The sequence below is a fragment of the Manacus vitellinus genome, unplaced genomic scaffold (genome assembly GCF_001715985.3).
Source record: "Manacus vitellinus isolate BGI_N305 unplaced genomic scaffold, ASM171598v3 scaffold_11_pilon, whole genome shotgun sequence".
Lineage (NCBI taxonomy): Eukaryota > Metazoa > Chordata > Aves > Passeriformes > Pipridae > Manacus > Manacus vitellinus.
The window spans coordinates 1,752,969-1,778,393 of NW_021938895.1; the positions used below are offsets into that span (position 1 = coordinate 1,752,969).

Consider the following 25,425-nt stretch of genomic DNA (forward strand, 5'->3'; position numbering starts at 1 on the left):
GCAGGAATATCTACAACTACATCAGGTTGACCAAAGTACTGTCAAACCTTACTTGAATGTTTTCAGAGTTGGGCCATCCATCACCCCTCTGGAAAACCTGTGCCAGTGCCTCACCACCTTCATTGTAAAAAACTTCATCTTTACAGCTCATCTAAATTGACCCTCCATCAGTTTGAAGCTGTTCCCTCTTGTCCCATCATTCCATGACCTTGTCCAAAGTCCCTCTCCAGCTCTTCTGGAGCCCCTGTAGTTTTTAAATATCTAATGTAATTCATAGAACAATACACAAATCACAGAATCATAGAATCACAGAATAGTTTGGGATGGAAAGGACCTTAAAGATCATCTAGTTCCAACCCCTCACAAAAAAACCACAAAGCAGGGATAACTTAGTTTTACTATTTTGCTGGCTTCCAGCTGGCTTTCAAGGTAGTCTATTCTTGTAGGGAAGTTATTTTCCCTCCACTGTTTATTCAAACTTGCAATGTACCATGAAAGCATTATGGTAGCTACTGCAACTGAATTATTGCCATTTAACATATGAGTGTTGGAAATATACCCCTAAACTAGCAGTCAGAGTGACAGATGAATGGTGTTTCTCCTAATCCTATGGGAATAAAAGTGAAACAGAGCATTCACAGCGTGATGCTCTATGCATTCCTTTGTGTCAGTCCAGATTTCTGATGGCAAGACTTTTTCTTCCTGGGGGAGGTATTGGAGCTATAAAATAAACGATAAAAAATGGGTCTTTCCAGTATTACTGGGAATTCTGCTTGGTAATTGTGTTGACTGAAGTTTTAAAGCAGCTACACTTGTGATTTTAGCAACATGAAATGCAGAATTTGATAGTGGTTCTAACAGGAAAAATAGAACTAGAGCTACAATTCACAAAATAACAGTCAAACCTGCAATTGGTTTAACTACGGACAGGAAGTCAAGAGGTTCAGAGGAGCAACATAAGGACACTCAAAATTGTATCTCTACCCGAACTGCAAATAAGGAAAAGTTCAAAGATTTTAAATGAACATGTTCCTTCTTCCCACCCCCATTCAGCCATATCCCAGAGGAATATAACTCTCCTCTCTAAATGATTTTTAAGAGACAGAGGAAAGCCAAATTGCAATCCACTTGCAAGGTTTTGTTTATTGTGGATTCTGTCACACAGCAGGCAAAGGAAGGGAATTCCCGACCACCATCAGCTCTGGCTATTCCACAGCCCAACCTGCACAGAGGAAGAAGAATGTGGGGACATTGCCATTCATGTAGCTCAAGAGACTGTCACCCATTATAAAAACGATTTCTATGATCCATCTCTCCTTCATGTGCACAGTTCAATTACAGCTATGACTGAGAATTGTTTATTCCCTCTATAACTGTTCCTAACTTGGACAAGTGTTTCACTAGTGCTTTACTGCTACCTCAGGAGGGCAAAATAGTAACTGTTATGGGGTGAGACAGAGCTGCTATTCCAGTTTTTATTTTGTTTTGATTTTGCCAATACACTCAGTTGGTTTGCCACCATTTAATACTATTATTATTATGTTAAGTCATCTAATTTTAACATATTGATAAAATAATCACGTGTTATAACAAGCAACATGAATTTTGTTCTTAAATTCTGTCCTGTATTTTAAGAGTAGTCCATGTTCCTTTGCACATTGTTGGTATTACTGTTTCAGAGACAGTCCCTTTGCTTCAATTTAAAATCACAGGATACATCAGTAAGTTCTATATACAGTCCTAGAAGAGTGCCCTTTCTTACTAATATGACAGCATTGGTGGGTGTGTTTTAGTCAAAGAAGTATAGAATTATTTGTTCTCCTTTAGTAATGTTTTCAGCAAAGCTTTGCCTACTCCTCCATGGTACAAATATGGAATAGACCTCACAGCACTGCAAGCAATCACATGAAGGCTTAGCTCCAATTTTATGAAATGTTTTAAAAGAAATTAGCATAAACAATATTTGCATTTTGTATCATAACTGAAACCATACTGCTAAATAATCATATCCTGTTTAGCCCATAATGACATCAGAAATACATGTTTATCATCTGCTCTGGACAACTTAGCATGATTTTGGCCTAAGGCAAAGTGGAACTGAAATCATTTACAGTTGTCCAAACCAAGATAACCACACATTTCTGAGGTAATTGATACCTAAAAGGAACATTGCCTTTAGATTGCAGTTCATGATTTAAGTACACTAATTCCTCAAAGAACACTGTTAAAGCGTCCACTGGACTTCCTTCAAAACTTAGCATGGATTAAACAATCTACTGCACAAAGCAAATGGGATTCAGGAGATTAGCCCATCCACTAACAACTCTTCCTCTAGGAATGGATCACATTTCCTAGTATCTTTAATTCCTTTCCACCCACCTCAAAGTGACAACAAAATCCCAAATGAAACAAAGCCAAAAATACATTAAACATTTTGAGTAGCATGTTTCAAACTGTCTTTCATGTTTTGTCATTAGTTTTAGAGACTAACAAGAAAGAAAATACATAGTACTGTCTTCAAGAATCTATTATAAATAAGACCTTGATTTTTCTTTTGTCTTTTTTTCTTCCTTTTTTTTAACATGGAAATATCAACACTTCACAATATGTAATAAAGTCAAGCAATAGTGAGAAGAATTACTTGATATATATATATGTGTGTATATATATACACACACTACAGTTAATGAATTACAGTCTAGTGATAAAAAACAAAACATGTAGTCAGATGAAAGACAAATATCTAATCACAGACACACATTCCTTGATAGACAAACATAGAATCAGATTTGCCCTTGCCTAGAACAAGGAACTTCATACTTTTATCAAATTGTGTAGTTTTTTAGACCAGAAAACTATTACACCAGAATGATAGAAGAGAATCTAAAGCCAAGCACATAACCCATTCATTCAGAAGAATGCTGTACAAGCTCAAAGGATGTGCCTGCCTTTTGCCTTTATGCAAAACATAACATTTTGCATAAATAAATAAATAAGAAATTAAAGAAAAGAAACCATCGGTTTCCAAAACACAAACAGTGGTTGGGGACAACTGTTCGATGACACTAATTCTCAGCTGGGGGGAAATGGCACTCCTTCCTTGCCAAATTTTTAGAGGGAAGGGGTTCTTCACTAGGTTTTGATTTCTTCCCATCAGAGGGGAGAAAGAAGAGGAAACAAGATTGGTAATGTCACAGTTCTGAAAAGAGGTCCCATTAAGAAGAAAAAATGCAGAATTACAACTTGAGCAGGATAAAAACTTCATTATTTTCTAGAATTTTCCATGAAATCCTGAAAGAGAAATGAGGCCCTAGTAGTCACAATTAAACACACAAATACTCCCAAACACATGAGCCATCTCAGCACAGAGAAGAAAATCAACCAATGCACCCACCAAAAGGGTATAAAAACCACTCTACAAATAACAAATTTCCAATAGCCATGTATTCTATATTGCTGTCTAAAAATGGATGGAAATTGGTTTAAATGTTAGTCTGGAACTGTGAGTGTGCTCCCAGCACAGTTTTGCCCTTGACATTTAGTTGCCCACAGAAGACACAAGGAGGAATTGAGCAATTAAATATGAACTGGGGTGATAGACAAAACTATCAAAAAGACAGGGTAGTCCTGTCCATCTACAGAAAATTTATCCAGAACCACAGACTTTCGTGCTACCACAGCTATGCTGCTTCTTGATTCCACTGAGCTTTATGAGGGTGACGTGGGGCTGCATTCTGTAATGTAGACAAAACTTTTCATAACTACACAGATCAGAAAATGGGAGTTGAAAGAAGGACAGAGAGTAGAGTTTATACTGAAGCATGTTTGCACAGAATATTTTAATTTCAGCTGTGTTATAAGAAGAGTCCTCAAATGCTATTGAACAATTTTCTAATGAGAGGAATAATGCAAAAGAAAAACATGATTGTGAAAAATGTGTGTGAAATGTTTATAAATAGAATCTGCTTTCTACAGAAAGGAAATGCAAATACATGGCAGACATAAAGATCCATAACTACCCTTTTGTAATCTTCCTTCTCAGCATGTGTGCTTAGATATCAGGAAACATTAGAAGGAATAGGAAAAATATGGAAATAGGATTCCTTTACACCATCTGGGCAAAAGGAAAAAAAACATGTACCAATGATTTAATATGCAGCATGAAAAAAGCATCAGACCAACATGATGTATGAAATATTTCACAGTTTTCTCTGCTGGAGCTGAAAGAAAAGAATTACCTCCATTCGCTCTTGCTTGACATCATCAATCTCATCATCTTCAAAAATGGCTAAGAGCTCTCCAGTCTGGTCAATGGAGTTGAGAAAGTCTTGAGCAAGCTTCTGTCTTTTGTTGGTGTTATTACTGTTGAATTTGTCTTCACGAAGACAAGAAAAGAATAACAAACTTATTTGGCTTCTCCAAACATCAACTGACGTTTTAGAATCAGCACAACGCAGAAAAGGGCCTGTTCTTACTGTCCCCTCAAAGGAGCTGTGCTACCTGACCAAGGTCACTACTCTGCAGTGATGGTAAAAAACTACCTTTAGTGTTTTCTGGTATAACCTAGCTTTCTCATGATCTAGAGAAACCTGCTGCTCCTATATCATTACTTCTCACCAAAGAATCCACAGTGGATACAGATGGAAAAGAAACTACCCCTCTTTGGATACACAAAAGAACCTCACTCATAGAGCAGAATATATAGAGGAAATGCTCTTCCCTCAACACATGCAGAACATCCTCATTACCTACAGCTTAAAGCAAACCCTAACACACGCTAGGATGCAGTTCCAGAGGTGATGGACCACTGCTCTGCAGTAAAACCTGGAGAACCCTGGCAGGGTGACCTCTGTGATCTCTGTTGTTCTAAACAGAAGAGCAGCTACAAAAGCGTTAAAGTCACAAAACAAAATTAATGGCTTCAATTACCAAAGCCTGACAGAAAATGCAACTTTAATTTCAGGATAAACTGTGTTTAGGAAGCATTTCATGAGCATATAAACAACTTAGGAAAATTGTTTATTCATTTTAAGTAGTGCCACAAGCTTAAGTATTAAAACCCCAAGCTGTCAGGTAAGAAGTGATACTGCCACATTACTTGCACGAAAAGACACCTTTTCATGTGTGGTGAAAATAAAATACCACAGGCAAATTAAATCTCAAATGAGTTGATAAAAATTTATCCACAGCTTGATTAAGTCAAAGCAAGAAGTACAATGTTTATCTAACATCAGTGTGGATGCTCAGAGGAACCAAATACAAGGAATTCATTGTAAGGGAAAAAATAATAAAAGGTTCTGAGAAAGGAAATAAGTTAAATACAAAAAGTTGTGTATGGACATTGTTAGATGTTGTAACAGTATGGAAAGGTTTAGATTTGCTATGATAAGTTTTAACTTGACTTTTTACAACGGAAATGTTAAATCTAATGTCAATATAAATCAACAAAACCTTATATCAGCAAATTATATGGCATAAATTAATATATTTTTAATTCAAAGAGCTTTTCCTTTAAATGCATTGGTTATAAAATCAGTGACTTGCTCATGGAATGGGGAAACAGAAGTGTTTCCCATTCTTTACGTTACAGATTCAAAGTATAAAATGTTAAACCACAGTGAAAAAAAAGACCCAGGTCATATATTAGTATTCAATGCCTTCAGATTATGGGATTTTTTTTAAATATGCCAAAATCTTTTGACAATAATTTAACAAATGTTCATTCGATTGCAGGTGGTAGATGCCCACTTTAGAAGTATTTCAAATGCAAAAGCAGAGATTTTCAAACAAACTCCTCTAAAGACACCAGTTGTATGCCTCTAACTATTAAGCAAGCTAGCAGTACTTTGCATTGAGCTGTTCAGCATATTTATAAAACATCAAGCCTCTCCCAAATTAAGTAATTTCTTTTTTCTACCTTCGAGGAGGTCATCTTCTTCTATTCCTTTGACAATTTTAGATTTGTAGTCTCGAAAAAACATGTATTTAAGTAGCCTTCTAAGCTTCTTCTGAGAAAAAAAATACATTTACATTAATTAGTATAATATTTTTTTATTTAAATTAACTGTGATGTGCAAATCATTAGTCAGTAAATATAATTGTTAAAATGTTCATAATTTTTGATTCTGCAGAAAATCCATACATAGAAAATACCTCAAGGTAAATAGAAATTAAACATTAAATATTGTTTATTTGAACTCCTTGGTACCTTGCTTAGAGAAAGAAATGGGTTTGACTTTCAGAAAGGAGAAATTCAGCGATAAGGCTTCTTTAGGGCACTCCAAAATCTTTACTCAAGTTCGGAAATTCAAGCCTAGAAATGCATATTTCCATGAACTTTGACATCCATATTAACTGCTCTTTTCAGTACAGCCTTATGGTTCATATCAGATAAAGAAACTGCAATTGGTTTTCACGTGTTAGTGGTTTTTAGTTTTGAAATCGTTTTGGTCATCAGGTTTCAACTATCAAATGAGGAAAGAAAAACAAAGAGGAGAGAAAAGGGTGAGGGAAAGTGAGGAACTAAGGAAGAAAAGGAGATATAGGAAGAATAAATAATGTAGATAAAAATAGTTGACAATAATGTTCTAAGAATTTTGAAATTTGAGGAAAGAAAACTATTTTTTTCAATTGACCTGTTACTATTCAGAGAAAGCAAGACTATTCCTAAATCTGGAGATTTCAGAGGGATATAGTACAGAAAAAATATTATAAAAGAAAATAAAGATAATTTACAGTCTAAATGACAAAACTCTAATGGTCACACTGTCAAATGTCACATCTACACCCTGCATATCCAAGGGGAAATTAGAATTATTGATTTTTAATAAAAGGAATATAAAGGATCAGGATCAATATTTTTACCTAATTAAGAAATTGTTTTGAGCTCGAAGGTGCACTACCCACCCTAGAGCTTTGTGAAAAAAAATCTATTGATAATTGAAGTTACAGGAAAAGACAAGACTTAATTAAAATATTATAGAATGACTGCCCTGTGCACAATAAGATTCAACTCCAGAGCAGCTATATTTTTAAATAAAGCTATCCATGATGATGGACTCCTTTTCCATAGGTTAAGCAAACACTTGAAAACACAATAAGCAGCTGATTATGTAAATAAAAACTTCTGTCTTGTTACTGTACCTTATCTTTGCGCATTAAGAACAGAAGATCTTCAGCAGAGATGACTCGAGCTCCTCTCATCTGAGAAACTTCAGCTGCTTGCTGCAACTAAAATAAATGAATAAATTAGGATGGCTTTTTCAGTGTTCAAAACTTTATTCACTGGGGTTTGTTTTAAATAAATTCAGATAATATTTTGCACGGTCCTGAATAGCAAAATACAGGCTGTGCACTAACACACAAGCTGGGGCTCTCAAAGGTGTCACTCACTCGGTTCTTGTTCGCCAAGAAGTGAAAAACAATTTCATGAAAAGCCTGAAAGACTTTTGACAAATCTCAAGCAAAAGCTTTTTTTGTTTATATTTAAAATGACTGCTTTTAAAAAGCACTGCAGCCCCTTTTTTTTTCTTTCCTTAGTGCAGAAAATGAACATATAATTCTCTCAGGCAATGTAAAAATGCCAAATTCTTGCCATAGCACTTTATCTGCAACTGTGGAAGGGTGGCTGATCCCTCTCCCAATTTTTTAGAATAACAAATATTAATTTTAAACAGCTTACCTAAGTATTTTTTGAAAGAAATTCTACCCTTACTTCACTTAGCATTCGTACAAACCAGACTCACATGAAGAACTTTTTTAGGCGTGCTCTTATTTCATCCGGGAGAAAGAAAATGAATTGATAGGAAAAAACAACTCTATTAATGATGGAATTAAAAAACCTTATTGAGTAGACCAGGCCCTTCAGCTGTGAAAGTGATAACGATGGGATTGAGCAAGGAATGCCAGGAAAATTGGTAAGAGGTGGCCAAAGGAGTGGGAAGCAATGGACTGTCCTCAACTCCATTGCCTCTTAAGGCCCTAAACACCTCAAATTGTGCTGGAAAGAGCGAAAATCTCTTTCTAAGGGACTAATTCCATCAGCCTTCAGTAGGTGCAGGAAATCAGGCTGTTTTGTACACTAATGGATCATATCAAAACTAGCACAGGGCCAGAAACCTTGTAGCCTTGGATAGAAATTTGTACAACGATATTTATCAAACTGCTGAGTTGAGGAGGTTCAACCCAAATGCACAAAAGAAGTTAATGGGATTTGCTCCCATCCCCAAGATGATCATGGAACTATACAATGGTTTGGGTTGGAAGGAATCTTTAAAGTTCCTCTAGTTCAACCCCCCCTGTAATGAGCAGGGACACCTTCAACTAGATCAGGTTGCTCAGAGCCCTGTCCAGTCTCAACCTTGAATGGTTCCAGGTATGGGGCATCCACCACCTCTCTGGACAACCTGTTTAAGTGTAAATCGTGATGCTGTAGATATGGGGGGATGGGAAGGATGCTTCCCAGCAAGGAATATATTTTATCCTCAAAATTAAAAAACATTGTCCAAAAAGCAAGATTTAATCATAGGGTTTTTTTCCTTTCATCCTTGTTTACCCTGTGATGGAAAACTGATCACAAGCACAGTACAAAAGTTATCAAAAGGAGAGACACCTTTAAAAATTCATTATATTAAAATTCATACACACCTGCAACATGATCAATAAACAGCAATTTAATTTTTGTTCAAATATCTGTATATTATTCCTTAGAAATGCATTAATGCACCTGAAAATAATTTAAAGAAATCCTATCCTTCGTGCTCACACTAGCAATGGTTTCACTCAGTATCACTGGCTGAATAAGTATATTATTAATCTCAGCTCCCATGCTGCTATGACTTGAAATAGGCCTATTCAGAAGTTAAAAAGATCAACAAAAACAGTAGCTGTTTCTAATATCCAAAGAAGAAGGGGCGGGGGGGGAAAAGATTTTCATTTTGGCAAGTGTTCAGTGGGCAAAAGATTCAGTCCATAAATCATAATACTGGACTGCATTAATTTTTTTCCACACTAATCACAGGCACACAAAACATTAACTGTATCTCATACTCCCAACACAAAACACACTGCGGGAAGAGGTTCAGAGCTTCCCCTTGGAACTCCCTCTTGGCCCTTGCAGTCACCAAGACCAGAGAGATTTCAGGAATTCAGGAGTCACAGTAATACAATCTTACTTGAAAAATGTAAGAATGTGAAAAACGATAGTTCTATTTTTTTGGCATAAGCAAAACTGTTTCTTATTCTGATTAGTTTGAGGGCACACAAGCTACTTATATTTCTAACATAAAATACAAAGGGCTGGATAAAAAAAAAATTACCAAGTACGAGCCAATATTCCTCTCTGGTGTAAATCTATTGCAGTTAATGGATTTATGCCAGGGCTGACTTTGGCCCCACTGAGCTTAAAAGTGTTAGAAAACCTGACCTTAGCATGGTGATAACACAACACAGCTTTTCCAAATATCACATAAAACAATGGCAGAAATATCGGATGTGAAAGTTTGCTCTAGTTCCCTAAAATGTACAGGACCACAATGACGATCTCTTGGTCCCTTCCAACCCAAACCATTCTGTGACTGTCTGAGGCATTAAATTTCTTACCATAAAATTCAGATATGTTAATTCTTGTAGCTGAAATACATTATTTTTCCAAATGATAAACACGTGACAATGACATTTATAGCACAGATTGTGTGTGAACTGCTTACAGGAGCCTCATGATGAAGGAAGGGAGAGTAAGGAGCAGAGGCCAAATTCACATCCCATTTGCATCTAAGTAAATCCTGAATAACGCTGCTTACTTTAATGGAGTTATTCTGGGATAAACACAAGATCAAAATCTGGAATAATATTCTCAGTTTCTACCAAAACAATGAAAACTTTATCCTCGCATTGCCCCAACTTTTGCATCTATTTTATTTTAAGGAATGGACACACAGTATTTAATTTTTTTGGCTTAAAGAAAGCAAAATATGAAAATAATTACTTCCTGTACAGTTATAAAATATGGATTATTTATCCAAACAGACCATAATGAGTACACATATTTACCTGGGAAACCGGGATATGCTCAGGTAAATATGTATCCAAGAAATTAAATAAAAATTACGTCCCACGCAGCCGAGGTTGGGGGGAAGATGTATTTATAGTTTAACACACACATAATTGACTCACTCAAACCACAACATGAGTGCTTTGCTATAATTAGCATTATAACAAACTGTCTTATTTGACTGTCCCAGAGTTGCCATTAATATGCAATAAGCCCCGATTCCTGAATTTCCGGAGCGGAAGCCTCGTTGAGTCATTACCACATTCCGGGATGAAGGGGGATTTCAGGAAGCCCTACCAAAGGAACGATCCATCCCGGAGCACCCAGGCATTTGTCATTCCAGAAAAGCTGCTCTCAGCTCTGCAGCCCTGAAGTCAGGAGGTCTCTCACCCTTCGTTGCACAATCTGTGAGCAGCACCGCCCGTGACTCCAGATCAGGGGTGGGATACAAATGCTGCAATAACTTTTCCCAGATGAAGTTCCTATATGGCAACAGGGGAGATATGGCAAGAATTTCCTACCACGTCCCTTCTCCAAGCCTAAGGGATACTCAGTGCCAGTCACAGAATCTGGGACAGCAGCAGTTCCAACATACTCACTTGTCTTCTCCTAATTTTTTTAATTTTTAAACTATTAGGCCCACATTACAAAATATTTTGTTTGGGATGATATTGAAGAACAGCAAACAATCCAAATTACTCAGCTTTTTAAAGAAAAACAGGCTAAATTTCCTAGCACCAGCAAACAATATTTGAGACCTCAGAGTATGAATATATGTTTTATTACAGCCAAATTATGAACCTCTGAAAGTGAAGTTTAAATAACGGAAGTGTTGAAATGATTTTAACTATAGGAGCGCAAATAGCTCTGCTAATAATTAGGAGTTTATGAAAAATAAGTGTATTTTACAATTTTTCACATTACAAAGAAAGTAGTATATACAGTAACTATATTTTAAAGTCTAAGAAGAAATGGCTGGGGAATAATATTTTAAAATGTAATCACGGGTTTAATGACTTTATGAAGTTAACTTTCTTGGCAGGATGAACTGAAGTATGTTAACAGTCACCTTACAGCTATTTTCTTTTTGCAACTTCTGCAAATTATAGATTTGTTGAAAGGAGTATTCATTCTCCTGTGACAGAAGCACAGTTACTTCAATGGGACTGTCTGCTGCTTTTTTTTCCATAATTATTTTTTCTTCCACTACCTCCAAAGTCAACAATCACCGATACTTCTTCTACAAAACTGTCTTGATGGACAAACAGACAAAAAGCTGGAAAACAAACATACTGTGTTGTGACATAATCCTTCCAGTTAAACTGCAGGACGGAGTTGGAGTGGTAATGTTTGCATGCCTTGGAACTGCTGGGAGCCAAGAATAATGCTGCAGGAGCTACGATTTTGTTTTCATTATACAAGAAAATTAGATCATAGTTCACCTGGGTGAATTTTTTTTCTGAGGCAGGAAGGTTGTTTTGTTATTAAATATGCATTAAAATGTCCTATTTTTTCATCTTTTCCAGATAAAAACTATGCAACTATATAATTACCAGAGAATATTCTGAATTTGGATATAGTCCTGTAAATACATTCCAAACAGAGCATCCCGATACTTTTTCATAGGCAACTAAATAAAAGAAGTAAATACAGGCTTACATTTCAATCTTCCAATGTAATATTTCACGTGCTATTAATGCTAACACCTGAGCTTCTCATTCTAACACACACACAGAGGAAAAACACAGAATTTGTTTCCATAAGTCAGCACAGGGATGTGCTTTATGCAGTTAGCACATCCTGGGGAGGTAATTACATTAAGGAGCCTATCAGAGCACTCTAATAGGTAATGATTTAGGATCACTGCACAAGGGTTAAAGAGCATGACTGAATCATCACAAGCTGCCTAAACCAGAAAATGTCCATCTGCACATGAAAAGACAATCAATTTTCTTCTTACTAGGTATCTGGTCTCAAATCCAAGTATTTTTTACTGAAGAACATTTAATGTCACACCAGGTGATTATGTGTGACCTCAAGAAGATGAAGTTCTATGTCCCATTTTGAGGCTTCAGAGAATCATGGAATCATTTACGTAGGACAATACCTTTAAGATCATAAAGTCCAACCATTAACCCAGCACTGCCACATCCACCACCAAACCATGTCCCCAAGTGCCACATCCACAGGTCTTTTAAATCTCTCCAGGGATGGTGATTCCACCACTTCTCTGGGCAGCCTGTTCCAATGCCTGACAACCCCTTCTGTGAAGAAAAATGTCCTAATACCCCATCTAACCCTACCCTGGAGAAACTGAAGGCCATTATTTCTTGTCTTATTGCTTGTTACTTCGGAGAAGAGACCAACCCCCACATGGCTACAACCTCTTTTCAGGTAGCTGAGGAGAGTGATAAGAGCTCTTATATTATGCTTAACATACAGTGAATTTCAGTCCATACAGATCATGAGAATAAGAAAACACAAGTTCATACCCCTGTGTCTCTGGTATTTACAGAGAACTCATTTTCAAGGACACAATTTGCTATATTTGTCCCTTCATAAAAACCTTACTCCTGAGTCCCTGCAGCACAATCAACTGCTTCTCCTCTCCTTCTGGTAGGTGACAACAGTTTTTGATTTCCACATTTCAGGCAGCCCAGAGAGCAGGGTCTGCCTACAGAGAGTCTGCAGCCAGTTCCTAGAAGCTGGAGAAGAATTACCCCAAAAGCTCCTCTGGCAGTTAGCAGGTTACACAAGGACTCCTTCCCACCCATCAAGAACATCTCTATAGGTCCAATACTCAACAGTTTTAACATGAGAGGTGACAAGCAGTTGATATAAAGTTAATGTCAGAATGTTCCAGTCCTTTCCTCAGCTGCCTTCAGACTGAAATTCTGTGAAAGTCAGTCCTACAAACTCCAGTCAACAGCCCTACACCCCAACCTGCACATTTTTAACAGTACCACCACTATCTGAGAGCCCTACAGATCAATATGATGAAGATACTGTCTTACTATTCACATCTGTTTAAATTGATCATTTAATATAATTTTTATGTTTTTAGCAACACATTCAGTACTATCAGAGTAAAAAAATGCAACAACAGAAGGTACAAACTCCTAGGGAGTGAAAATAGCAAAAGTAGAACACCCCCTGCTTGCCTGAGCTGATATTCTTCACTTAACAAACAAGATCTTTCTAAAAATACAAAAGATACAGAAAAAAAAAATCAGGTAAATGTACAGAGCCTTTAGGAAACTACAGTCAGTCTGTGTAATGGAATAGGTCAACAGGAAAATACACTGTGTTCCCAAGCTCTGTTACTTAGAGTGAAAATTTGCATGTATTGAAACAAAATGATTCTTTTAAAATTACATTAAATGTATTACTAAGTAAAATAAATTTCCAAGCAAATAATGAAATTAATATTGCTATTTTGCAAAAGATGAGTTTATATCAGCCTTTAAAAAAAAAAAATCTCTTCTTTATAAATAATTTAAGCTCAGCTTGTTAAATTAGAGCTTGTTTTTCCATTTTCTGTCACACAGGGAAAAGACTTTAATGCACTCATGAACAATAACTACATTTCAACTTAAGCTTCAGGCATGACTTTTTCCTATTTTTCCTTCTTTCAATTTGAATTCCAAAATCAACATTTTGGGCCAACATTTTATAACTGTAATTCTTCTACTCTCCAGGAAACAAAAGAAACCCTATTGCACACCTGACATTTATGGCAGGCAATACTGACCAAACGAAGTGAAATTATACCAATAGCATTAAAACCATAAAGTCTCTGGGTACAGAAAATATTCAGACTCACTGAACTCAGTTTTCATGTGGTCGAGTTATTCAGGGGCTACACAGGCGTTAATTCAAGACTTGGTGTGTCACTGGGGATGGCCACTGCTGATGCTCTCTCTCACTGCTGGTAATAACAGCAGGCAAGAAAACAAACTTGGAAACTGCTGCTCCAGCTCTTATTATTACAAGGGATAAAAAATAAGCTTGAAAAATGTCATCCAAGTGGAAAGGATGGAGGCAGTGTTCTCTAGAACGAGCACGAGACTGTGAAAAAAGCTTTGTGAAGTGTGAACTTTGTAGTCATGAAAGACTCCTCAGCCAATAAGAAACTGAAAAATTCTAATGGCCAAAAGAACTCCAACCTCTGCAAACAGATCCCTCTATTTCTAATGAAAAGGATTGTAGGTGTCCTCTGTTGTTGACTGTCCACGTTCTAGGATTGCCAGGATATTCTGGATGCTGAGCTAAATGATTCCACCCCACTGTAAATCACTGCAGCAAATTTCCCTGTATCTAAACTAAATAACTGCTGATGTTTTTCAGGAAATTATAGAATTGTTTGTGTTGGAAGAGACCTTTAAAGGTCATCTAGTCCAAACTATAATAAAATCAACTACTCAAACTTTCCCAACGAACTGTTCCATTTTCACAGCATTATCATTATAGCTATTCCAAGTTGCAAATCTCAAATATAACCATCACTTCCACCTAAGTTACATCTTTTAATGCCTTTATGGCACTAAAAGTTACCGTGAAAAAACAAGAATGTGCAATCTTTTCATCAATAAATGTGTTCACCTTTCCTTTAGTAAAAGAAACAAAAAAAAGCAATTAGAATTTACCCTTTTTAAGAACTGAAAATAATATTATTTTGGAATATTTAGTCTATTAACTCAGATTCATTTCCTATCCATCAATTAGTTCTATTTCTTCTCTTTCTCTAGTATTACTATGGCATGCAAACCAGCAGAGGTTTACGTTATACTCCAGCTTCCTGTCTTTCGGTTTCAAATCCCAGAAGAAAGCACCACTCAGGATTATTATTCCACAGTTTCCAAAGCTGCAAGGAGGAAAAAACCTGCTCTCTGTTGATTGAGACACCATCTAATATAAACAGGCTCCTTTCTCCCATTGCTGTAGAGAGCACCATTTGTATAAATCATGTATCCTTACATTGCTCACAAAGGAAAATAATCACTGTTTTATATTAGCTTCACCAGAACATTAAATAAATACTTTTCCTTTCCATATGACAGCAAATTGGAATCAGGCATCACTGCTGGACACAGAGAGAACGAGACATGTATTTACCTCCTCCAAGCACAGAGATAAAGTGCTTTTAGAGGAAGCCTCAGGGTAGTGAAAGAAGTGCACAGCAAGTATTGCTATGAAGAGCAGGCAACCACCAGTGCACTGAGTATGGAGGACCTGGACAGGTTGGAGAGATGGGCAGAGAACTGTCTGAAGTTCAACAAAGGCAAATGCAGGGTCCTGCACCTGGGAAGGAACAACCCCAAGCACCAGCACAGGCTGGGAGTGACCTGCTGGAGGGCAGCTCTGTGGAGAAGGACCTGGGGGTCCTGGTGGACAACAAGCTGTCCATGAGCCAGCAGTGTGCCCTGTGGCCACAGCCAATGGATGCATTAGTGAGAGCATTGTCAGCAGGTCAGGGAGGTGATCCTGCCCTTCTGCTCAGCCCTGGTGAGGCACATCTGGAGTGCTGTGTCCAGCTCTGGGCTCCTCAGGACAAGAGAAATATGGAGCTCATGGAGCAGGTCCAGTGGAGGGTGACAAAGATGATGAAGGGACTGGAGCATCTCTCTTAGGAGGAAAGGCTGAGGGAGCTGGGGCTGGTCAGCCCCAAGAAGAGACACTGAGAGGGGACCTCATCCATGTCTGTCAGGGTCTGCAGGGAGGGGGCAGAGGATGGACCAGGCTCTGCTCAGGGATGCCCAGCACTGGGACAAGAGGAATGGGCAGAAACTGATGCCCAGGAAGTTCCACTTGAACATGAGGAAGAACTGTGACCGAGCACTGGCACAGATTGTCCAGCAAGGGTGTGGAGTGTCCCTCACTGGAGATGTTCCAGAACCATCTGGACACAATCCTGTGCCAAGTGTGCTAGATGGCCCTGCTTAAGCATGGAGGTTGGACCAGATGATTCATTGTGGTCCCCTTCAACTTTACCTATTCTGTGTTTCTGTGATTCTGTGAAGACAGAACCCTGATCCTCTGGTTGAAGTGATCTAGAAGTAATAAAAAAAATTTTCTTCAAACACTTCAAATTGAAGGACAAAAACTTAAATCTCAAAACATAAGTAAGACACTGCTTTCAAATTTGATGTCTTTTGAAAACTTAGATTAGGAGACAGAAGGAGAAAAAAAGGATTCAGGTTCAACCAAAGATACAAAATAGCAACATTTTCCATTGAAGCCTATTCTAATGGAAAATGGAAAGCCTTGGAGAGATATGCCATCATGTTCATACTTGAAAATAATGGTGGAAGACTTTGTAAGTTAAACGATTTTACCTGAAATTATTCACATTGCTCTTTCATCATAGCTTTTTATTCTCATCTGCTCGAGTGCAAATTCCAACCAAGTGAGAGTTTCTGGTGACTGCAGGGAAATGCTACAGGATCTCTCAGATTAAACACATAAAAGATGTAAATGACTATGGGTTTAAAGGGTTTTGGATGCTAGAGAGGCCATACAGGCATCTTGGCTTAAGGTTCATTATATTGCCTGCAGAATTTTGACAGTCAGGTAAGTATCATCTTGCAAGATGTATCCAAATTATCAATAGGAAAAAAAAATCAAAATCATCTAGTTTATAACAATTTTTCAATCACAAGATATGCATGCAGTGTACATTATGACACTAGAAAAAATCTCATCCTGTTCTGTACTCTTTAATGTCAATGATTATAAGGTATAATCAGAACGGGTCATAACAATGACAGTTCTATGAATTTATTCTTTTATATCGAGAAATACCTCTCCAGGACATTACAAAATGGTTTGAAAATCCTAAATTTATGACTACTTTCTTCCAAGAATCTTTTACTGCAACAGAGGGAAACTTATGAAAACGATAGTTCCAGTGCAAGGTAGACCCATCTGCACGTAAAACTGAGGAAAGGAAGTCCAAATTTTGGTACATATGTGTTGGTTTGCTTTATTTTCTTATTCATATGAATTAAAGTTCTCAGAGCTTCAAAAACCACAAGGTAAATTGTGTGCTGATAACACGAACATGACAGATTTTGTCTTGGAAAGATGAAAGAAAGAAACAGAGGAGAGAGTTCTCACTCAAGAGAGAGAAAAGAAAGCACCACAAAGGAACATAAATGTAAAATCTGAACAACAGATATTTGTGTCTGAAAAAAGGCCCTGATTTCCTAACTCCTATTTAATGTTCATTCTTTAATTAACATTCATTTCCCAAGGACATAAGTTTGAAGAGGCTGTTTCACATTACTTTAGCACGAAGAGAATCACTTTTAAGCCATGAAAAGGCTGAGGAAAAAAAATAAACATGCCTTCTGAACATAATTTCCTCTTTATTGCTACTGCAAAGTTATGAAATGAAATCTATTATTTAATTACATTGGATCAAGCAACAGGAAGGGAAGGGAGTGTTTGAGTCACAACATCCCTGTAAGGATAAATTACTACACTTCCTCTTGCTAAAAGACATTTTTAATGAAACTGTGGAAATGGTTAAAATCAAACTACTGGGAGGTAGGAATATCTTCTTGCTAACGTAAAAAAACCCAATAAATGTACTCTGAAATTCTGAACAGAAGTATTGGTAACAATAGGGGGGAAAAGCAGCAACATTTCTGCCAGAACATCAGTAGTTTGAAAATTATTACATTGATTCAGATTCTTTACAGATTCTGAAGATAGTTTAAAAACCATACAATAGCTTCTGGGCCTGTTTTGTTTAATGCTTTGCATTGGAGATGTTTAGATAATCTATTATGAAAACTTAAATTTATCTCTATTACTACCAAAACTTTATTAGCCATGTGGGATTTCCTATAGCTGTGCTTCATAATGTTTACTAGATCCTTCAAATTGAATGCAACTGTTGGAAAAAGTTAGAATCTTTCATTTCTTAATTATGTTCTTGACATAAAAAATTGGGAGGGCTTTAAATTCTAATGAACAGATAGAATGAATTCTAAAATGTTGGAATAGATAACCTGGCAACTGGTGAAGAGTCCACAACTGGGATATGAATGTGCAAATGCTGTGATCTTGTATATAATTTAAATTCACTTTGACTGGGGCGGAGATGATCTGAAATTACCTTTCACGGAAATACTATCTCCTCTCAAAATTAAAATACATTAAAATATGAGGGAATTTCACAAATAATTTGAAGAACAATGGAAAATATCTTTGAAGTTGTTCAGCAAAGCTCCTCCTAAGCCTCAGGGTGGTATAGGAGACAGCATTTCTTTGAAAAAGCACTCCTGGAGGCAGCAGAGACTGATTTCCTGGGTCCATCAGAGACTGGACTGACCACTCAACACTGCAGGATGGATGACATGGAAGGGGTGAGTACAAGCCATGATGTTTTTTGGTGAAAGATGCAGAAAGGTTTTGAGAGGGACAGAGGAAACAAGACAGAAAAATCTGTCTTTAAAAATTTTTCAGATCAAAGAATTTTAGTGTCCTCCTAGCATTTGGTCCCTGGGCTACTTCCAAACTTCTAACAGTCTATGGAAATGGTCATAAAAAAACTCCTTTTAGTCATGTGGAGTCTCATAGAACACTGTGATTCCTTTTTTTTTTAAAGAAGTCCAATCTTCAAAGGAAAATTTAGGAGGTTACTTGTTCCTAATGGGTAGAAGTCACCATATTTAGAGAACCTGTTGAATGTAGGAAAACATGAAAATAGGCCACGAACCTCATTGTACATTGTGTAGTTCTTATTCTTTTCTTGAAACTCAAGTTATTGGCCACTGTCAGACTTGAACTGGCTATGGAGGCATTTGGTTGAATACAGTGAATTTCTGAACCTACCAGTGACATTTAAACCAAAAACTGGGACATTCTCAAACTGGGTATGAACTGGAAAGGCTTTGGCAGACAGTCAGTCTAGTCAAGACACGCCACCCTCAGCTGACTGAGCAAGAAGTCTGATAAAACAGAGGAAACAAGAGACTGGTCTTTTGTAAAAATCTTTGGAAACTGGCAGCAGGTCCAAGCTGTGGACCTATATACATGCCTCAGGAGAAGACAAATAACTTCCCCTGCCCTGAGGAGATCTATGCTTTGGGAATCCAACTGTACAATTTTATAATTAAATGCAGCTCCACTGAAACTGCTCACGTGTTAAGTCACTAAGGCTGAGCACAAATTCAGGATATCCATTACTGGTGCCAGGGGGGTCAGAAGATAATGTCAATGATGCCAGTGGGGAGGAGGAAAATTAGTGTTTCCAGCATTTATCTTGATCCTTTGGGAGCCACAAAGAAAAATGTCAGCACTAGAGGTCTAAGTTCAAGAGACACAGAAATATCACAGAAGTCTTCAAGAAGAGAGGAGGGTCGCAGGGCAAAACAGCAAGGATGGAATGAAAAATCTTGATTCTGTGATTCTGACCATGGTAAAGGCTGAGCCCTAAAAAATCACCAGCATTCTGGTCGTTTAGCTCCTAAAATAATCATAGCACAGATTTCTACAAGAAGAGACCTTTATATTTCTACACGGGCACACAGTCGAAGTGGGGGTGAAAAAATGGACAATTTTCTCTCATTATTGGAGATATTCTCTACAGTGTTTATGAAAATAGGGGGTCGACCATAAGTAAAGTGCAACTGCTGAAGTGCAAATGATGAATTTCTAACAAACAAAAAAACCCCCACCGAAATACACGAAAACAACTGGAAAAGTACTGTCATTCCTGAAAAACAGTGGAACACTTCCATTTCTCTCATGCATTTATAAGACAGTGAACTCCAATATCAGTCACAAACTGGTAACTGTGTTTACCAAAAGAGAGTGAAAAGGAGCGTGAGGAAAATCAATACAGATATCACAGAGATGGAAAGGAATCTCTGTTCTCACGATAACAGAGTAGATGATGCTTCTCTGAAGGCCATGAGTGAAATGTAGAGTGTAGATCAAGATGTAGCATAGAAAAGATCAAGGCTGAGTAAGATTTTAGAAGGAACATTGATTATTGAGGGGATTTAACAGGTCAGGAAAGAAGAGGATAAGATTTCTCACAATAATAAAGACAAATTTCTCCATTAATACAGTTGGCTCTCTTTTTTGGTTGCTTTCAAGAGTGATTTTATTAATGTGGAAAAGCTATGTTACCTACATGAATTTTACACAGTCATATGACAGGGATTTCTGTTTTGCATCCATTCTACAAATAGGCCAAAGGAGTCACAGAACACTCTACACATGGGCAAAGACATTTGTCTCTGTTTGCCTCCCTCCCCACCCAATTACCAGCACTCCTTCACTGCTAACAATTCTCCTCTAATGCAATAGGAAAGGCTGCAAAATAATGCAGAAATACATAAAAAATCCCAACCAAACTTCTTCTGAGCTTCAACTGAAGAGTTTGTTGTATCTAAACTTGCACACACTCCTAAGCAAAAACTATAAATATTTCCCAGAGCCTAAAGCTGTGAAAAGCAGAGGTGATTTAGCAGACACACAAACCATAAAAACTGTGCCCGATACATTTCTCTTCTAATTTAGAGTAAGTGGGCCAGTCTTATATCATATAGAATCATAATTCTCAGTGACATTTAAACCAAAAACTAACTAAACATTTAAACTAAAAACCTGCAAACCTCCATAAAGCTTTTCAAATAGTATCAGTCATTTTAATATAAAGCTAAGAGACAGTAGCATAAACAATGTCAACACAGTCACTGGTTTGCAGTTTAGAACCTGGACCTTCTACTATAAAAGTAAATTCTTATATTCACAAGAAATCACTTTTCAGCCAGTGGCTTTTTGAGGAGGAATAGGATCAGCCAGACCATTAGAAGTCAAGAAGTATAGGAAAAAAGAACTGCCAAAAGTAAGGCTTAATTAGGTTTGCAAGTCAAATTAAGAAGCAAAGCAAAGGAGGCTTCAGAAATAAAACACTACGAAGAAAGATGTGCTGAATGAAATAAAGATGGAAAATCTAAACACAGTTCCAAAGGAGGAGAATAATTTTCACTGAACATTGAGAAGAACTGAGGTTTTGAGCAAGGGAGTAAAAGTAGGACAACTCATGGAAGAGATCTACTGAGAGAAATTATTTCTAATGAACTGAATTGAAGTAAAACTCAAAGATTTTAATGCACTCCAGTCATCAGCACTGGATATCATAGATGTGAATGAACTGTAAACATAACAATGTCTGCTGGCATTAATATTCAAATATATCAGCTAAGCTTGGGGAAGCTAAGGGGATCAAACAATTATAGGCTGCTGCCTACGAATAATTGAAGAGCAATTAGAGAGATGACGGATCCAAACTCTTCTTGCTAGTGTCAGATGATATAATGAGGGATGACAGCCAGAAATTGCAATTTGGAAGGACTGAGTAGAATGTTAGGAAAACCTTTCTCATGGGAGGACAGAGCAGCTCTGCAGCAGTTAACAGGAGAGGCTCTGAGAAATTTCCTCAGAGGAGCTTCCAAAGCCAGGGCTGGACAAAGTCATGGCTGAGCAGAGCAGATCTAGTACCGGTGACAGTCCTCCTCTGAGCGGGTTCAACTAGACTCTCCAGGGCTTTGACTGTTTCCTGTATTTTGTGTATTTTTACAGAGTTTTTGAGTAAAGGAAATTGTTTAGTTCTGTTTGTACAGGTTCCAGAACAACAGTTACCTCCCTCCCATCTGGAAGAGGATCCTCTATCTACTGCTACACCAAAATTACAATCATTACCAAAAACAGTGTGTCAAAAAAGCGGAAGTGCAGAAAGTCAGAGTCTGAGGGCTCTGCAAGAGACAGAGAAGACAGGTTGAGATGAGAGAAACCTCCCCACATCTTTGAGCTGCTGCTACAACCATCAATATCCCCCATATCTATCATGAGGAAAAACCTGCAACAGCACTGTTAATATGGAGTAAAAGAAATAAGGTCTGCTCCTTCACACCAGCTGTCCCATTGTGCACTGAACAAGATGTAGGACAAGATCAAATTTGGTGACTCCTTCAGTAAGAACGAATAAATACATAAAAATAACGGGCTCGGTCACAGCAAGTCATCAGGATGACGAATGGTAGTTGTGTGTAAAACGAGTTGAGCAAGGTTATTGGGGTTTCTTTTGATACAACTTGAATGAAAATCAGCTTCTATGATGGTGTAAGTATTCCCAGAGTAGATTCTTAATTATTTGCAGGCTTGGTTCATTCAGATAAATAGGCTGTGCTAATATGTGTTTGAGCTTCACTTCGGAAAAAAAGGTTATTTGTTACAGATGTGAGTATCTCTGTGCTGTGTACTCAGCCACATGCTGCAACCAGTAATGAAATGCAGAGTGGTTGAGCTCATACCTCGCAGTTAACTTCATAATTTCATCTAGTTAAGATCTGCCTTCTTAAAAACCCATAAGCTAAATCCTGAAGACCTAACAGAAGTTTTTACAGAATAGGTCCAGAATTGAGGCCTTTTTAATGGGTTCATGTAAACAGTGATTTATAGTCGAGCTACTATTGTTAATAAACTTAAAGGCTGTTGGAGTTTTTAGATTCTCTTTAGATAAATTTCCCTTTATAACTTACAGTAATAAACTGTAATGTATCAGCTAATGAATGAAAGACAAGATTTATCTCATGAGATGGCAGCATCACAGGGAGTGTTTCTGCTTTTTAGAAACGCTTGCAGTAAAATTGGTGGCAAGGACAATGGAACTGAGACAGAGGTCCCCATGCCAGGACAAATTTCAGGTTGTAAATAAACAGATAACACCACAAAAAGTGTGTATTATAGTACCCTCTTCTAATGGTCTCCAAGTACTTTACAAGGAAACTCAGTAACATCATTCCCATTTTTCTAATTTAATACCTGAGGCACAGAAATAAAAATCGAACCATCTACAGTCACTTTACACTTTTACTGATTCTAGGTCATCACTTCACTACCTGACCCTGTCTTGAGCATGACCCAGTGGGGAATCCTTATAACTTTTATCCACAATTTGCCTTCAGAGTCAAAATTGTATTTTGGATGTTTCCCTCCAGTCATCTGAAATCTAATCAGGAGGAAGGCAATCTGTGCAAATAATTCTTTAAAGCATCTGTTGCTGTCATGTCCACCATTTTTTTGTCCTATGGTAAATTCATTGATAACCAATGTATAGCCATTTGATGAGTACTGAATGTTTTGTTAAATTTTATTTAGTGCCAGAAACTAGATAAAAAAAGATAATTTGATACACTGATTCCCCAGAACTATCTCACAAGGCACAGAAACATAGAACTGGGTGCTTTCCACGTCTTTAGCCTTCAGCCAGTTGTAGAAGTTCAGGCTTCCACTGTCAATGTGAACAAAGAGGGACTCAGAATCACAGAATATGCTGAGTTGGAAGGGAACCCACAAGGATCATCAAGAACTCACATGTCCTGTGTCTCCAGGAAATGCATCATCCATCACGACACTGGTATAAGATGTACGTCAGCTTGATTAGTGAATCTGCATTTATTCTCTTGGACACTATATTAAACAAAATCTAAGCAAGGGTAAAGGATCTTTTGATGGATGACATTTGGCCAACAAAAAGTTGAGTCTTGTGGCAGTAATGGGAAATTCTTTTGAAATACATTATATCCAGACATAGGATGAAATAGTCCCTAGAAAAAAGAATTCCTTTTTTCTTTTCAAAAATCTATCTTAATTTCAGTGGATTTGTATCTATAAAAGATCAATGTACTTTTATTAATAGCTTCTTATAATGAAAAGGTTTTTTAATTAAGCAGAAATAGTGTTGTATTTATCAACTACAGCCCGATTGTATTACTAATATTATCTTAGATGTAAAATGAAAAATTCCCCATCTAAATATTAATAAGCAGCTTCTATGATAGTGTGTGTCAACCATTTAGTGCATGCAAGGGCATTTATGGCTGCAGCACCATTACATGTACGTGAGTCCTAGAAATTAAATGTATTAACTCTCAAAATTTCCTTTTACTCCTATTTCCAGTCTGTGAATCTCAAGTACTAAAGTCAATCTAGAAATATTACTTTCGATTTCAGGCTTTATAGTTAGGTCAGAAAGAACTTCCTGCAAACCAGCAACACCAAGCAAGCAGGAAGTGAATCCTCCTGGTCTTGGCAGAGCTAAAGACTGAAATGGTTTCTTGTCCTGCATTATTTTATGGAGGTGAAGGATTAGTGTAATTTCACTTTTTGTTATAATGGTGTAGCCAGTGGTGTGTTGGAATAGCTATTTTATAATTATATGTCATAATTCAAGTGTGTCTCTTGACCCATCTAAACCAGAATAATAATGTGCCACAGTTTACCTCTCTGTCAAGAAAAATAATCTAAACTGTGTTCACCTCCATGGGGCAATAGGGAATCACAGAACTCCCCTTCCTAACTATTTTTATCTATCCTCTTTCCTGCCTGTTTTCCCACATCCCACATCAGTACCTGTTTCATTAATGAGCAAGATTCAGGGAAAACTGAGCATAGATAGCACTTCCCCTTCACCACAGGGCCCACAATTCAAAGCTGATCTAAGCACCAAATTAAATCAGCCCCTGATCTGTAGCTGCCATCTGCTTCACAAAATCCCCTGTCCACAGCTTGTGGACACCAGTGGCAGTCTGGGCTCAGGAGCAGACGAGCACAGTACGAATTCTCACGAGCCAGGGCTGAGGTCACTGGGAAGGACGTGCAGGCAGTAGGATGCATTTGCATCTCATCTCTTCCTCTACACGTTTCTAGCACAGTTTCCTTATAACACAGATGTTCATTTTCAAAATGTCATCTGTGTTTCACGATATTCTTAAAATTTTCTACAATTTCCTCCACACATCTCTTCCAGATTGCTGCCCAATAAAACACAATCTCTACTCAAAATCATTTCATACTCCTGATTTTAGGAGAAAAACCACAGCGATGTGTGACTGAATGTGTGACAGCTGAATTTGTATGTCCTTTCAGGTTTGGGGTTTTTTTTAACATTCTAAAACTCTTTACCTTTCGAAATGTACCGCTAAGGTTTTAAAAGCAAATTTTGCTGTAAATCCCTTTTTCACTCTTGTTTTTCTGTAATTAGCTTTTACTTTGCCATGTTCTATGCCCTATTTCAGTTAAAAAAACGTTCTGGTTTCAGTACGTGACAAAAATGTACTTGGTCATGTTCAAGTTAGCCGACAAAAATAAATTTCTTACTTCAAAAACAATAAGCCTGGGTTATTTAGTATTTAAATAATATGACTTTGGAAAAAAGTAAATCTCCAGTGAAGAATTTTCACAAATATCTACTAAATGTTCAATGAAGTTAGAAATAAGCAAGATAAGTAATTATTCCAATTTAAAAAGGGTTGTTCTACCACTTCTCTTTTTCCTGTTTTCCTATTTTTGTT

General features: G+C 37.3%; 1 protein-coding gene across 8 annotated transcripts in view; it reads right to left on the bottom strand.

The window, feature by feature from the left end:
- The window catches only part of SUPT3H (SPT3 homolog, SAGA and STAGA complex component), a 276,071-nt gene that overhangs the window by 92,445 nt on the left and 158,201 nt on the right, over positions 1-25,425 (bottom strand). For all 8 annotated transcript variants that reach the window (XM_018088746.2, XM_018088745.2, XM_018088744.2 and 5 more), the window contains 3 exons: positions 7,144-7,230; positions 5,918-6,008; positions 4,239-4,375 (listed from right to left, as the gene is read on the bottom strand). In XM_018088746.2, the coding sequence (XP_017944235.1) occupies positions 4,239-4,375; positions 5,918-6,008; positions 7,144-7,230 (315 nt within the window). The remainder of the gene's footprint in view (positions 1-4,238; positions 4,376-5,917; positions 6,009-7,143; positions 7,231-25,425) is intronic.